This window comes from Maniola jurtina, chromosome 4, assembly GCF_905333055.1.
Source record: "Maniola jurtina chromosome 4, ilManJurt1.1, whole genome shotgun sequence".
Taxonomy (NCBI): Eukaryota; Metazoa; Arthropoda; class Insecta; order Lepidoptera; family Nymphalidae; genus Maniola; species Maniola jurtina.
The window spans coordinates 10,476,094-10,492,529 of record NC_060032.1 but is presented as its reverse complement, the minus strand read 5'-3'; the positions used below and the strand labels follow the sequence as shown (position 1 = coordinate 10,492,529).

The 16,436-nt window shown below is 38.4% G+C and overlaps 2 protein-coding genes and 1 long non-coding RNA gene across 5 annotated transcripts; 1 reads left to right on the top strand and 2 right to left on the bottom strand.

Moving 5' to 3' along the window:
- Positions 1-1,069: 1,069 nt before the first annotated feature.
- On the bottom strand, positions 1,070-16,400 carry LOC123864894. Its single transcript, XR_006795859.1, has 3 exons — positions 16,390-16,400; positions 16,231-16,232; positions 1,070-1,996 (listed from the first exon to the last, which is right to left on the bottom strand). It is a non-coding gene; the product is annotated as an uncharacterized LOC123864894 (long non-coding RNA).
- Positions 2,348-11,860, bottom strand: LOC123864887 (metal-response element-binding transcription factor 2). Of its 3 annotated transcripts, XM_045905616.1 has the most exons (13): positions 11,494-11,860; positions 10,484-10,496; positions 9,357-9,569; positions 8,786-8,973; positions 8,538-8,643; positions 7,753-7,898; positions 7,329-7,424; positions 7,019-7,101; positions 6,046-6,241; positions 5,277-5,444; positions 4,506-4,609; positions 3,519-4,431; positions 2,348-2,866 (listed from the first exon to the last, which is right to left on the bottom strand). In XM_045905616.1, exons 3-13 carry the CDS (start codon positions 9,454-9,456, stop codon positions 2,474-2,476), a joined length of 2,493 nt encoding a protein of 830 aa, XP_045761572.1. In that variant the 5' UTR covers positions 9,457-9,569; positions 10,484-10,496; positions 11,494-11,860; the 3' UTR covers positions 2,348-2,473. The 3 variants fall into 3 exon arrangements, with proteins under 3 accessions (XP_045761572.1, XP_045761571.1, XP_045761570.1); XM_045905615.1 differs by lacking the exon at positions 10,484-10,496; XM_045905614.1 differs by lacking the exons at positions 8,538-8,643; positions 10,484-10,496 and having other exon boundaries at positions 8,680-8,973.
- LOC123864891 (leucine-rich repeat-containing protein 57-like) lies at positions 13,422-15,009 on the top strand. The gene has a single exon (XM_045905621.1). The coding sequence runs from the start codon at positions 13,612-13,614 to the stop codon at positions 14,326-14,328; it is 717 nt and encodes a 238-aa protein (XP_045761577.1). The 5' UTR covers positions 13,422-13,611; the 3' UTR covers positions 14,329-15,009.
- Positions 16,401-16,436: the final 36 nt, after the last annotated feature.

Sequence of the window (16,436 nt, the reverse complement as noted above, 5' to 3'; positions counted from 1 at the left end):
TTTTTTAAATTGGAAACTCATTTTCAAATGGAAATAATTTCATTGAAATCTATTTGTGATAAAGAAATTCCTGCTGGGCACATCAGAGAGCCTTTTTTCGATGAAAATGTGTGAGCTACTTGGGCAGTTCTTTTATCAGCCTGTGTAGGGGTCTTGGTCTCATACTGATATTAATGTAATAATGTTCTTCTACTCTGCTAAGAGGCCTGCGCGAATGGAGAGCTAAAGTTGCAGTCTTTGAGTCCACTGGCATGCATGCATAGGTGATTTTTTTTTGTTTTACCAATTGGCTTTGTAATTTGGGTAGATAAAACTGTTCTGTTCTGTCTGAACTTGTTGGTTCTCATCCTCATCTTGTGATTTCAACACCGAGTTTGTTTCATTTATTTGTAAAAGACAAAAATATTAAACGTCAGAAGAAAAAAAAAACGTTTTATATGCAAAATGCTTTCCTTGCTAATCATACTTTTCAAATGACAGTTAACTGAGAGGAAATATGGCTTTGCCATAGTTACTATGCTTTTACTTAATTTGTTATCGAGCATTTATGGAGTAAAATTGACTTTGTTTTCATCTGATCACCAGCAGCAATCGAGTGTAATTTCTGAAAATTTTTGATAGTAGGATTCTAAAAAGTCATCACATATGCACAGTGCACACCTCCATAATATTATCTCATCTCCAAGGCGCAACACCCACTGACATAGTGGAGTGACGTCTAGGCTACTGGTGGAGCACGAGGACAAAGGGCCGGCGCACATATGGCGGAGCGCAGCGCAGAGCATTTTTCAGTCAAAGTATTATCGACATTGTCCTCATTGAAATAATATCTAAAATCAATTGTGCATCCGTGCGGATACTCGCGCAGTCCCGCGCGTGCTCGCGCATTCTCTGGTAGAAATTCGCGTAATATGTCACTGACGCGATTAGAAAACTTCGCAGGCATGTTCTGCACTGCGCACCGCCATATGTGCGCCGGCCGTAATATGTCAGCGATCATACGGCGTGCAGTTGACAAAGGTACGCCGAGCGAGAAGCCAGAAGATTCTCGCTATCGAAGACTCCTAGCCGCCACTCCCTGCATATCCACTCGCAGTTACTTAGCGCGCTCGGTCTGCGCTGGCCAAAAACAATCCTTTGACTGCAGTATGGTAACTTTGAACTAATACTGCATCCAGGACAGCCTGCGAGTATTCAACATATTACAGCACAGTAGATGTCTCGTTTGGAGTTCTAGCACACTGATTAAAGGCCGATTCACACCAATTGTGTATGCATTACGTACACGTGACGCTTGTGACGCGGTTACGCCACGCAAGCGGTATGCCATGTTTTATGTTACAGTTCCATACATTACAACACAATGGTACGCGCTACGTCTAGGCTTACGCAGCCTGTGTGAACGAGCTCTTAATCTTGAGTATAAAAACCCATTATTACCTTCCAAAGACTTCACTTTACTTTTTTGAAGATATGAGCTCAGCACAAGTTGTCATGGTATCACGTACGTAAGGTGAATGGACAGCATCAGTGCTATCTGTAGACGCCAACTTTCTGTCACCTATCGAAACGGATACCATAAAATGCAATTCTGCTACAAAAGTGACGTAGAATAGGCCTAGGTAGACCTGCCTTAAAATTGGCATTATATACCATAGTATAATTTGACATTGTTCTTATACATCAGCAAAAGGTAGTTAGATCTGAAAATTAAGAACAAAAGACTTATTTTCAATAGTTTTTTCAAGTTTTAAAAAACGGATGAGTCATTTTTCATCAAAATATATTATTAGGTACCTATTAAAAAAATGTACAAAACGTGTGAGGCATATGACCCCAATATTATGTTGTTATACAAATGATATTTAATTGCTTGAATTTATTTAATATACTACTATAAAATACCAGTGATTACAGCGCAACAAGGATCTTATGTCACGTGGCCAAAATCGGAACTAACGCCGCCATCTTGTAACGTGTCACGCTGTCCCCTTGTCTGCGGTGTTGCTTAGTTAAAAAATCTCCATTTCACTGTTTTTTTTTTTAAATATTAAAGCATTATTAAAGCCATTCCTTAGACATAACTTCGATACCTACATCCCTGTTCTACAACCACGTCCCCTTGTCAATGTTAAAGTGCCAAAAAATCCTTGTCGCACTGTAGTTTTTAAGTCCTTAATAGCAGTTTTAATTTTTTAACTTTAAAGTGCAGCAACCCTGATACTTGACGGACAGCGCTATATTCAGTTCTTCGTGTCCGTATGTAAAAAGTAGTGTTCGTGTCCCTCCGCCAGGCCTCAAACGAAAGGAGTGTATGATGTTATTGCAACAAAAATAAAACAAAATCAGATTGGAATAATAATATATCACATTCCTTGATCTTACTGTACAACTAGAATATGCTACAGACAAGCACTTATATATTAAAATTACATTAAAATGTATATTTAAATAAATTCATGTTCGCCTCGTACTACGAAGCGGAGTCCCACTCTATGAGGTAGGCTGGGGGGTGTCCCGGCGCGACTCTTCGCGCGAGAACGCGGAACGTCTGTCCCGCTCTAAAGTACGACTGTACACTGGACTTCAACGCCGACAGTTGCCGAGCATCGACTTCGGCGGTGCCGCTGCTGGCTTTATGTGGACTCAACTGTAAACTCTTTACGCTATTGTTACTATTGGCGCTATTGGTTGTATTTCTTCGCGCGTTCTCATAGTAGTTTTTCTCTGGTCTCTGTCTTAATCTTCTACCATGGAATTTGACGTTGTTCATACTATGCGTGGCGGGCGGCGTCACATCACCGTTTTCTGTTGGCATCTGAGCTGTCTTAGAAGCGTCATCGGGCAGTGGACAAGATTTATTGAGCTGAAATAATAGTTACTCTTGTAAGTAAAATATGCAAAAATGATTTTCTTTATTACGATTAAAAATCTAAAAATTAAAGCAAAGGCAAATTCGTGCCGTCAAGCGATTTAGCGTTCCAGTACGATGCCGTGTAGACACTAGAAACCAATACGGGATATGGGTTAAAACTGCCATATCCCTTCCAAGTTAGCCCGCTACAACCTTAGACTGCATCATCACTTACCACCACATGAGATCGCACTCAAGGGCTAGCTTCTGATCAATTTGGAAAAAAAATCTATTGAAGTAAAACTTATTTAGGCGCGACTTGAGATCAATTTAGACCTCTTTTTGTGAAGTCACTTGCGCCGAAAATAGCTGCCAAACCAAACAGCCATTTGAGAAGTCTCCATTTTTAACCGAGGTGATACCAAGTTTGAGTTCATAGAAATAGAAAGGTCATAGAAGGATTACCATCCTATTTTGAAGTCATCAGTTTCGTAGTGTTGTCTCTGTCGTTGAAAGCGACGAAACGTCACATAGGTATGAGTGACAGAGACAACGCTCTACGAAGTCGAAATCTCCTTCTAAAGATTGATGTACAATATTTCCCGCGGGGCACTGTACTTTGATTTAATAAATGAAAAGTATGTAAATGAATAATGCAACAAACCTGCAGTTGAAGATGTTTCCGCGGCCGTCTGTACTTCCGTCGCTTTACTTCTCCATTCGGACCAATAACAATATCCTTTTCGCTTAGTTTTCTTTTCAACGGTCTTATCATCGGCCCCATTAGTGGATTCAATTGATTGGGCAACGAAAACCGAGAATGATACTGACTCCGCCCGTTCTGCTTATTGTACAAATTCATATTTGACGAAAACGGGGTTTTCGATGGATATGTATTCTTCATTAGGAAAGGGTTATTTTTGCCCTGAAAATCTTTTAGCGGTGGTATTATAGCGTCTAGCGTGCCTCTACTCGACGTTTCGTCTCCCGAGGACTCGATTTCGTGGGTGAAACTATTACTATACGGAGGTAAACTGTCCATGTGCTGCAGCGACATTATTTTGGAATGTTCAATAATGTTCTTAGTGGATAACTTGGACACTTCCAGGTTCATCGTGGCTATCCTCGAAGTATGCGTATTAAGGTTTATGTTACATGTGTCGTTATTGCTCGCGTTGATGTCTTCAGTGTCTTTGGGTATCTTGTCCAGTAGGACCGAGCACGGGAGCGGCGACGTGTCGAGCGATGGCACGGGAGAGTTCTCACAGATCGATTTAGCTTCATTAGACTCGTTTTCGTGAACTTGTGTCACTTTATCTAAAGCGTCATCTTTGGCATCGGATTTCCTCGCGGTGGACGTGCACACGGTGGGCGACGGCTGCTCGTCGCGCTCCGTCGTTTTGACCGATTCGTAGGAACTTGCAGAATCGTTCTCGGAATTGGAGTTCGAGTTCAAGTTTTCGTGGAACCGTTTCCCCATCATAAGATTTAACCAGTGGCCATCTACTGGAACTATCATGCGTTGGGTTGGACTCTTATAGGAACTTTTTTCGTTGTTACTACTGGAAGGCTGCAAACTGTAAGCAAATTCATGAATTAATGAAAATTAAATTAAACTGCTAAATGAAACTTGTGTTTGTATTTAAATTACCTATCATCAAATTCAGTGTGCGGTGAAGGAGCTCTTGACAGGAATCGTAACCGCGGGGCGTACTCTCTTACAAGCTTGTCAGTCAGCGGCTCCCCTTCTTTTACCTACAAGGACTAGACAGTTACAAAACAGACCGATATTGGTGAGTAATATTACAATGTATAGTAATTTGGTTTAATTAGGGCTAGTTTAGACGACAGTTACAAAACAGACCAATATTGGTGAGTAATATTACAATTGTAAAGGAATTTGGTTTAATTAGGGCTAGTTCAGATACGGCAAAGACTAGAAAGTTACAAAACAGACCGATACTGGCGAGTAATATAACATTTATCAAGGAATTTGGTTTAATTAGAGCAGTTCAGATATTGCAGAATCCACACGAATGCTAACTGCCGCCACTCGATCACCGGAACAGATACGCGTGACATTTGCGCTGTGCTGTTTCTCTTTCCTGCATATCTGCACACTGATGCACTCATCTGAACAAGGCACATTTTACCGCAGCTCAAATACTGCACCAGTGTGTTCTGTACGTCTGAACTGGGCCTTACACTTAGGTGTCATGTGCACAGTCAAAGGCCGTAAGTCGTTTAGCACCTAAGTGGTCATATTCGCGTGGCACGGTTATACACCTGCGTTAGGTGTGTGTGGCGTGTCTATAGAAAAAGGTCATAAGTACGACAGATTTTTGATGCAATAGTTTGGCGTAATTGCAGTAGTACTCTTTTAGTAATTAAGTAGTAGTAGTAATTCCGAGGCCAACCGTACCTGCTCTAAAGCAGAGAGCTGCAGCGGCGGGGGCGGCGGCCGGCGCAGGCGCAAGCCCCATATGGTCGCGCGTTTCTTCATCTCTCGTCCACATTTGAAGCGTTTCCGCGACGAAGTCAGAGCGGTTAGGATTTTTTCCCGTCGCTCGGTCACCGGAGTCCGCCACATCTGTGTGTGATATTGATTGGATTACTAGGGGGTTGGATCGCAGGAACAAACCTGTAGCTTTTACGCCAACAGTTAAGGAAAGGTGCACAATATGTTAAGCCAGCCCAGTCGCTGACACCGAGCTCGACGATACAAGTGTGTAATAGCCGTGCCGTCAAGCGATTTAAGCTGAAATAACTAGAGCATATTTGGACTTAAGTTTCAGTTAAAATGAGACAGATTTATGCCAGCTATATTACGCTGTCTCATTTTAACAGTGTCTTAAATCTGAGTCTAAAGTCAAAGCGCGCTCTATAGATTTCACCCTTAGTGCCGGAACAATGCTGTGTAGAAACCAAAGGAGTATGGATTTAACAAAAACTGCCATACACCCTCCAGGTTAGCTCGTTCACACAGGCTGCGTAAGCGTAGACGTAGCGCGTACCATTGCGTTGTAATGTATGGAACTGTATGAAACGTCATACCGCTCGCGTGGCGTGAACGTTCACGTAGACGTAATGCGTGCAGTTACGTCTACGGATTCAAGCGCGTCACTACACACGTGTCACGTGTCTGTGCTGCATACGCAATTGGTGTGAATGTGTGAATTAAAAAAAGTGACCTTTTCGGGCAGCTGCAGCGCGTGCCAGTTGTCCATGATGTAGGGCATGATGACGGTGTCCAGGTCGAAGTAGTTGGGCGCGTTGTAGGCGGTGAGGTTGAACAGCGCCAGGTGCGCCAGCTCTAACCAGCACAGCTCCAGCCGACGCAGGTACTCCACGCCGCCGTTGCAGTTCGCACACGCGAATATGTACAACCTGATAAGTGGCCACAGTTTTATAATGTGTAATAATCCATAATTCCATCCTACTAATATTATAAACCCCTGGTGTGAAAGTGACTGCATTGAGCGTCTTGTAGTGCAGGGCAAGGTGGAGGGTACCACAGGGCGAGGAAGTGCGAATGCTCGTGAGGCGAATAACATCTGCTCCAAAAAATGTCACTTCGTGATGACCGCGCCCGCTCTGCCAAGAGTGTTACGACGAAGAAGAGTATTATAAACGCGAAAGCTAGAGTGTGTGTATGGATGTTTGTTATGGACGTCGTCTTTCACGCAAAAACTACTGGACGGGTTTGGCTGAAATTTGGAATGGAGATAGGTTATACTCTGGATTAACACATAGGCTACTTTATATTTTGGAAAATCAATGAGTTCCCGCGCGATTTTTAAAACCTATATCCACGGGAACGAAGTCGCGAGCATCAGCTAGTACTTTAATATTATAAGTGCGAAAATGTGTCTGTCTGCTAGCTTTTCACAGTTTAACCAGTTTTGATGGGTACAGAGTTAGCTCACATCCATGGACATAGGCTACTTTTTATACCAGAAAATCAAAGAGTTCCCACTGGATTTCTAAAGATCCATCCGCTTAACCGATTTGTGGTACTAAAGTAGCTTGCGTCCATGTAATTGACACAGGCAACATTTTATTCCGAAAAATCAAAGAGTTCCCACAGGATTTTTTAAAAACCTAAATCCACGCGGACGAAGTCGCGGGCATCCTCTAGTAGTTAATATTATTAAAGAAACTCACTTATCCCCCGCATAAAGCGGATACTGCAAACTCGAAACGCATCTTTGGTGAAACCAGCGGGAACATCGACAGCATAGTAACATCTGAAATTACATGAAATCATTTTCTAACATTATACTATAATATACTAGCTAACCCAACCAAGGTTTACTCAGGGAATTTTGATATACCTTAATACACAATATACATACACTTGTTAGTTCTGGAATTTGGATACAGTAGGTTTCGTATGGTGAAAGAATTATAAAAATCGGTTCAGTCATTTCAGATTTTATCTTTCACAAAAAAACAAACCTTTATAGTCACTTACTTGTGCGAGCCAATCACTCTTCTCGCCACAATAACAATGGGCCTCATGTTGGTCCTTGCCAGCTTCAGATGCGGTGGACGACGTTGTAGATGCAGTCTGTAACAACCAAACATCATTGTAGACTTGCCGTAGTCCAGAGGGAGGGGGGGTTATATATAATTAAATAAGACAAATATAGTTTTGATACCTAAGAATAGGCTTGATACATTTATATGGAGAAGTGCGTAAGAAAGGCAGAAGCCTTAGCCTTAACTTGAAAGGAAGAAGATGGCTTTCTTAAGAAGAAAACCATCAGAGCTATGCATTTTTCAAACGCCAAAACAGACGAAGGACGAAGTCCCCAAAGAATAATATTATAGTATAATAATATAATGTTTATAATGTAGGATTGAAATGTCAAATGAATGTTGTAAGTGAAACTCACGTCACACGGCGGCGTGAGTTCCTGCTGCTGACGCCTCTGCTGGCCTCCCTTGAACCGGAACAAGTCGGACCTCTTCAGCGCGCGGTTCTCAGCCGCGGCCACGCGGTACCTCTGCTCCACACACCGCTTGCAGTGCCATGATGCTCCTATATACATATATTATGTTTCAATGGTATACACACGCAAAATAAAACAATCAATTTTATTATTAACTAGCTGATGCCCGCGACTTAGTCCACGTGGTTTGTGGTTTTTGAAAATCCTGTGGGAACTCTTTGGTTTTCTGGGATAAAAAATGTCCTTTGCCGGGATGTATCCTAAGTTTGTGCCAAAAATTAAAACCTGTTCTGCAGTTGAGCCGCGAACACGTAGCAGACAGACACACTTTCGTATTTATAATATTAGCGTGATTGTAGGAATGTTCTGAAAAATATGTCCATCACTTTCAGTTAAAGTGGTAATAACCTAGTGGTAAGGCTTCAGCCTCCTATTTGGGGAGATTCGATCTCGGGCACGCATCTCAATCTTTTCGATGTGCCGTATGTACCGTTTATTTTAAGTCAATAAATATAACTTGCTTTAACGGTGAAGGAAAACATCGTGAGAAAACTACATACCTGAAAATTCTTAAAGTGAAGTCTGCCAATCTGCACTTGACCAACATGATGGACCATATACCATTTGAACTTCGGCTGGCCATGGGATGAGATGATGAAGTTTTAGTAGCTTGATTAGCGACTAACCGGTCTCACGCGTCGCTTGCTCACCGAGATGAGGTCGCTTACCGCTTATCCAGGATTCAACGGGCGGCGTGTGACACTTGGCGTGGTAGCCGCGGCCGCACATGTCGCACGCGATGATCGCGTTGGCGGCGGGGCTGGCGGCCGGGCCCTCGCGCCGCTTGCTCACCGCGATGAGGTCGCTTACCGCTTATCCAGGATTCAACGGGCGGCGTGTGACACTTGGCGTGGTAGCCGCGGCCGCACATGTCGCACGCGATGATCGCGTTGGCGGCGGGGCTGGCGGCCGGGCCCTCGCGCCGCTTGCACACGACGCACATGATGCGGCCGTCGTCCGCCGGCGGCACGCTGAGCAGCTTGAGCGACGACACGGCCGCCCACGCGTGGGTCCCGTCGCCGAACTTGACCAGGCAGCGCGCCAGGCCCGTGCCCACTTCGCACGAGTCATTGTCATTGCTGGTGCTCAGCTCTACTATTGTCCCTGTTAATGGAGTAACATATAAGGTTATTCCATTACTTGCTGTGATAAAGAATTGTCAGAAACAGTGAAGATTTTTTGACAGAATCAGTTCACAGTTTAATGTTTAAGAGTAGAAAGTAAAATTTACAAAAATATTAATTCCCTATCTTAAATGATCTCTATTTTTGGGATAAAAACTATTCTATGTTAACCTGGAGTATTAGCTATAAGTATGCATAACAGCAGCTTAGTTTTAGCATTCTTCACTTACTAAAAACCAAAAATTAAAAAACTTTTTAGGGCTGTATTGATAATAAAGCCTTTAAACATCATTCACATCATTTATCTTCTGACCTTACTAAAGTGTTAGACCTGAGACCCTCTATTACTGCATAAAAACAAACCTAAATAATATCTCCCATCTTTGTTGGGTACCAGTACATCATCACCACAGTGGAAAGGGTTTCCATTATTCTTTTCCGTGTTGGTCGTAGAGTCTGGCATGGCATCCTGTGTTTCTTCTTCTTTTTTCTCATTCTTTTTGTTAGTGCATGGTGTAATTGTCTTGTCAAAATCGTTCAGGAGAGCATCGATCAGAGACAACTGTGTTGAGACCTCTACAAAAAAAACGAGTGTTGTAAATACCTTAGTAAGGTGTCAATCCTACAACTGTCTGAAGTCTTAATTACAATCCCACACTCCACTGTCAAAACCATATGCCAAAAATTTTGCTGCTCTTTTGCCCATTTTACAGCCAGGTACATATTATCCTAATATTTAAGAGCCTTCCAAACAATGTCCTAACAAAAAGACAAAAATCAGACGCTTAATACAGCAGGGCCTCAGTAATTAGAACACCCAAAATTTATAACCTGTTTGGATGTATGAAGCATTCGGATTATAGTACATATTATAGGTATTTTAAAAGGCTATGGAATGTATGGTTAAATCACGCAAATAGGTTATAACTTATAAATAATGACAAGCAAATGTTTTCATCACACTTTAAAGAATTCCAGTATAGTAGACATTTTTTAGCGATTAAATTTTAATTCATTTTCTTAGAGGGGTTCTTTTTTTTTGGATTACAGAAGAATTCAGATTTGCTGGGGTTCAGATTATCGAGTATGCTTAAGCATTGTTTTAACGGCCAATGGCTATTTCTGTGTATAAGTAATTGAATATGCAAGCCACTGCATAGGTTACAGTGAATAGAGAACTCTTAAGACTTATATATTTTTTAACAAAATGTATCTATAACAAAGTGTTTAGCATCTATATAGGTTTGTACAAAGATAATCTAACTGATAACCGATTGAAGATAAAACTTTCACAAGTATTATAAAAACTGAATTCATTCTTTCAAAGAATTCATTGTTTATTGGAGTATGAAGTATGAACACCTTGAATTCTTGAAGCTATGGAAAAATAAATCACTATTATTTTTGTTTCTTAAATAATAGACTTATATTATTTATTAGTGTGTGCTTTGTAATGAGTATTAGTCAAGGTTTAAAGATGATATACTTACTTGCAGAAACACACTTCCAAAATGACAGCAAAAAGAAAACGATTTGTTAAATATTACTTCATATATTTAGGTATAATCATTACATCTTAATATAATGTGTAATGTAATGTATGTGTGAACATTTTTATGAACAGAATATTGGCTATCAAATACGTATATCAAAATGTGTACAGCAGTTTGAGTTGTGAGATAACCACTGTCTCAGTGATACAAAGTATTCATTATGACAAATATTTTTGTACTTGCTTGTTGAATACATACATTCATGTTCCATTTTCTCACTCACACACACTCATTCTTGTTTGATTTGACTCTTTCCATATAACCATAGAACTAGAACCAGCGATATTATCAAAAACACTCACTTAATTATATGATCTAAGGCACTTTTTTATTTTTGTAAGCTAAGAAACCTACTGTATGTGGATCAGGACTCATCCAAAATGTAAGATGTTCCATAATTAAAGGTATTTGAATGAGAGCTTTTAGTCAAGATGTAATGATACAATCTTATGAGAAGTTGTTTTGTTTTTATATTTTAAGAATGCCTTTCCAAAAGCGCAAAGAATTATTATATGGTCCAACCATGAGAATATGCCATGGTTGTACCAATGCATAATTCTTTGCATATTCCACACTAGAAAAAGTTTTTAATATTGTGTGGATGTTTGTCACTCAAACAATGTCATATTGAACTGCATGTGATATGATCATTCAAAAAGCTTTTGATATTAAATAAATAACAGTCTGATAGAAAAGGACAAATACTGAGGCTACCTTTTGGTTACATGATACGCCGTCGACGTGTTAACGAGGTAAAGTCATAAATTGTTAACATACCACTATTGTTAAAATAAAATATCTTTAGTGAAGAAAACTTTTAGCTTTAATCCATAAGTATTGTGATATATTTAAAGTGATCAGCTTTAAAATAAAATGTGTACGAACTGTTGAAATTAATTTATCGTGGGCATGTTTATGTAACTGATTGAACAATAAAAAAGACTTACCAGCGTTAATATCCATTTTAAACCTGCTTTTCAATTTCGAAGGCAGGCTTTAACCACCATAATTTGTTTTTGGAATTCATATTAGATGGACAAACACTAAAAGCATTGGCGCTATTGCGGCCATTATAGTAGTCAAACCTATCGTCGTTTTCCCGCGGTAACAAAATTAAATCTATATAATATTAATTGAACGGTAGAGTACGATACTTTTAAGATTTTAGCAGTTTATTTTAATAAATATACAATGTTAAAATTAGTTACATACTAGCTTTTATGTAAAAATGTATGCAAAATATCTCTTGATTTTCAAGTCGAATACGAAAAAAAACCGTGGTCCGAATGTCCGAACTCCGAATCCGATTCGAACAATGTTGCCAGGCCCTCCGACTCTAAAGCACGTTTAATTTACTAAAAAATTACATTTTTATACAAAAAGTTACATTTTTCGTACAAAAATTACACTTTTCTCCAAAAATGTTCAAGTAAAAGGAGATCATTCATTTTGGAAAAGATTTTTAATAAACTGTCTTTTTATAAGCTTCATGACAGACGTTTGGGAACTTAACTGTTTTAAGTTTCATGTACTTTAATTTTGGTAAGTATTAACCACATAAAATATTACATAGCGTAAATACGTAGTATTTGTTACAATTTAACATTCATTTTCGTTACAACACAAACAGTGATTAACATACCACCAAAATAAAAATATTATGCTGGGCTGGTGGCGTTTGGATGGGGTCACAATGATAGCTTACTGGGGAACTTTCAAGGTTGGACCTGAACAAGAATACTTATTATTTGAATGCACTATGACTTGAGAGGTCAAAAATGACCAAAAATGTAATAAATATAACCATCTGGCAATACTGCGTCCATGACATAGAGGAGATAGAGGTACAGATACAAAAAAACACAGATTCAATAAATTCCTGGAATCTGAAAATATTTATGGAAAATACAGATGAAAAATGGTTCAGATTGATTAATGTGCCCACCAGATGCTTGCATTAAACAACTTCAGCAAACACCGGTTTGGCCTGCCAATCGGTTCGAACGACAAGCATATGCAAATACTCGTCCACCGTTTGTTGTTTGCTGACGATGCTTGCTGTATGTTGTTTGTCGCCGTCTGGCGGCACCAAAACATTGTGAGTCAACCTCATGGTGGATCCACATGCTTGCGACAAACAGCAAACAAAAAGCACTGGCAAGCGTGTGGACGGGTGCTTATCTATGCTTGCCAATGCTGATGGCGAATGCTACCAGTACACACTCGATCTAGATCAGTGATATTCAAATCAAACCATAGTCCTAATAAACAAAATAATATTATAAACTAATTATACCGTGCGTTACCTACACTCAAACACGGACACGTCTATGCACAGCAAATGTCGCTTGGTTATAGAGCATGAATTACTTACACTCAATATTGAGTAATTATATATTAAAGCATGGTAAAAAGTAGGTTTAACAAGGTCTATCTGTTTATTAAGACATAGGTTCGATCCAATAATCGCCGATCTAAATCGAGTGTATAGCATTCGCTTAAGAGCGCTCGATCCGGTGCCGGTTCTTGCATGCACCAAGCAAGCAACAATATACATCAAGCATCGGCAAATCCCACAGGGTTCTTTAAAAACATTGTTTAGTTATGGTTTGGCTTACAGCCAATCGGATCGACCGACAAACGTTGGCAAGCTTACACAAACACCCGTCCACACGCTTGCCAGTGCTTACTGTCATGTTGTTTGTTTTTTGCCATAAGCATGAAGCGTGTCCACAGTACGCCCTGACAACTACAACTAGAGGAACAGTTAGGAACTTATCTGTATGGCGTATTATTATGTCTATGGTCTGTCGAAGATTCATAGACAAATAAATTATTATCTGTTCACGTCAAATTGAAAATCGTCAACGTCATATAGAGTGTTTGTCAACATGTTAAATTGTCAATATTGTAGTCTAGTCTTTGAATTTCGTATTCTCGTAATAAAATTCTTGTCTCTTTCTTTAATGGTTTTGAACATTTGGTCTAAAAATTGTGAATGTGAACATATTTTTAACATATAAAAAATAATTTTACTCATTTGGATAACGTTGCTTCTCAAATAAATGGGAAATTCCGGTCTAAAACAACATTATGAAACGGCTTCGAAAACGGGTGTTTTACAAATATCTAATCATAGATTGAAGGAAATTCCAGAAGATGTTTTTCATTTATCAGAGCATCTCAGAAATTTGGACATATCCAAGAATAAAATAACACATATACCAGAAGAAATAAGCAGATTAAAGTTATTAAAACAATTAAATCTAAGTACAAATGCTATTCAAGTTTTACCAGCTACATTAGCTAATTTAAAAAAGCTTGAAATGCTTAACATATCTTTCAACTCTATTTCTTGTTTACCTGATTCTTTTTCGAGTCTAAGTAATTTAAAGCAGATTTATTTAAACAATAACAAGTTTAAACAGTTTCCTAAACAGCTTTTTGGATTGAACAGTCTGGAAGTGGTAGACCTTTCGAACAATAAGCTAACAGAAGTACCAAGTGGAATGTCAAATTTATTTGCAGCCGAGTTGAACTTGAGTCAAAATGAGATATCATCATTGAGTGAGGATTTGTACCAAGCACCAAGATTAAAAATACTGAGATTAGATGAGAATTGTTTAAGTCTTGACTCTATTACGCCAAGCTTACTTAGAGATTCCAAAATTCATACAATAGGTATAGATGGCAATCTTTTTGAACCCAAGCAGTTAGCTTCTCTTGAGGGATACAATGAATATACAGAACGATATACAGCAATGAAAAAGAAAATGTTTTGATTATTTCATCACCATCATCATCAATATTACTACTGAGAACAGGTCTATCAGAATGAGAAGAGTTTTAGCTGTAGTACACCACACTGGCCAATTAGTGCGGATTGATAGACATCACACATGTTGAAAACATGAAAAACTTTCAGGCATGCAGGTTTCCTCACGATGTAAAACCTGCACCATTAAACCTAGTGACAATTGCTTAAAACGCACATAACTACAAAAAGCTAGAGGTGCATGCCCCAGGATCAAACTCCAGACCCCCTATTTAACAGGCAGTTGTCTTAACCACTGGGGCATCACCACTTTCATTATAATGCTTAGTTACAGTGCTTAGTTATAATTTGTAATTAATTACACTATAATACTTATGATATTTTTGTATAATATATGGATACTTGATATAATAGTAATTCAGATTCAGTGTATCAACATAGATATGTAATTATGTTAAGTTTTGGAATTTTTACATTTTAATAGAGTTAAACACTTTCATAAATAATAAAACAACCTGCACAATTTGTTAACTTTTCCTCTATTGTGTTGAGAAATAAAATTATATTAATACATGCATAAATACATCACATTAGTGTAAATCTTCACCTCTCATAAATGTATTTTTTTAATTATTGTAATTCATAAAATTAATATAAAGAAGCTATTTAATAAAATTTATACACTGCTTATGATGTTTATTAATTTTAACTTTGTTTTCCTCTGCCACTTCTGCAGGGATTTAGGTTTTTAAATGATTGTATAAAAATCCAGTATTTAATCAGAGTGAAAATTTGTTTTATCTCCTTCAATAAGCTTAGTTTCGTGTTTTCATTGAAATCAGTTGAATGTTTGAGGTGTAAAGAATTAACAACCAAGAATTATTGTATTATTAAGTATGGATAGATTTTAAATAGAACAAGAATGTTGAGTCTTAGGAATACTGTGATGATGACTACATTTAAATAATACCAAATAAAATATGATTAGTCATAATACGAGTAACTGACTACAAAACGTGAACTCAACGTAAACTCCTTACAGTCCATATTCCCTTATAGACAACATTAGGGTTGGCTGTTTAAAAAAATTCAAAACATTTTATAAATAAAAACCTGTTTTAAATATGTTTTAAACAAAAAATGTTTTTTTTTTGTTTAAAAACATAACCTTGGATATAACTGCCTATCCAGCCATTCAAACGGGCATATAACTACTATTAGGTACATACATTTATTATAATTATTATGTAAACATAAATGCATGCTGCTTATCTTTTGTTTAACCATAAAAATATAGACCTTGACCTATCATAATATTTATTGTTACTTATATTTTGATAAGCCTAATGTAATTACCATTCACACATACCTACCAAACATAGATAAAATTCCATTTTTATCCAACTGTGCTTACAGCTAAGACGGTTATTTATAAAAAAAAATATGTAGGTGTAGTACCTTTCTACAGTTTAAAAAAATAGAAAATAAGTAAGGAAAACATTAGGTGAGTAAATAATTTACTATCATCATCATCATCATCATTAATCCATCGCTGGTTCAGTACTAAGCACGGGCCTCAATGCGTAGATTGGCAAAGCTCACACACCTTTGAACTCTCAGTATGGAGCACTCTTAGGTATTCAGCCTTCCTCACGATGTTTTCCTTCACCGTTAAAGCAAGTGATATACTTACTGTCTTAGAAAATGACCTTATTGTAATAAGTAACTTTGAAAAGTTAGGAGGTGCGTACCCGGGATCGAACCTGAACGTGGGTTTACAATGGCGTAAACTAAAAAAAAGTGGTTTGCGCCATCGAGTGATAGGTAGGTAGATAGATACCTCGTTGAATAGATATATTCAAATATAATTAAGTATAACATAATTTTTAGACAGTTTTTGGAAAAAAACTACTGTTTTCGAAATAATTGACCGTTGAATTTTTTAACAACTAGGTAGCACACGTACGGAACCCTAGTTTATGCGTGGCTGATTACTGGCACGAACTTGACGGGTTCTGATCGGTTATTCACTTTACTATCAACGGTGGCTATACACGATCGTCTAGACACTGAACTGATAGCCATACACCACATCGATAGCCACCGCCAAGTTAA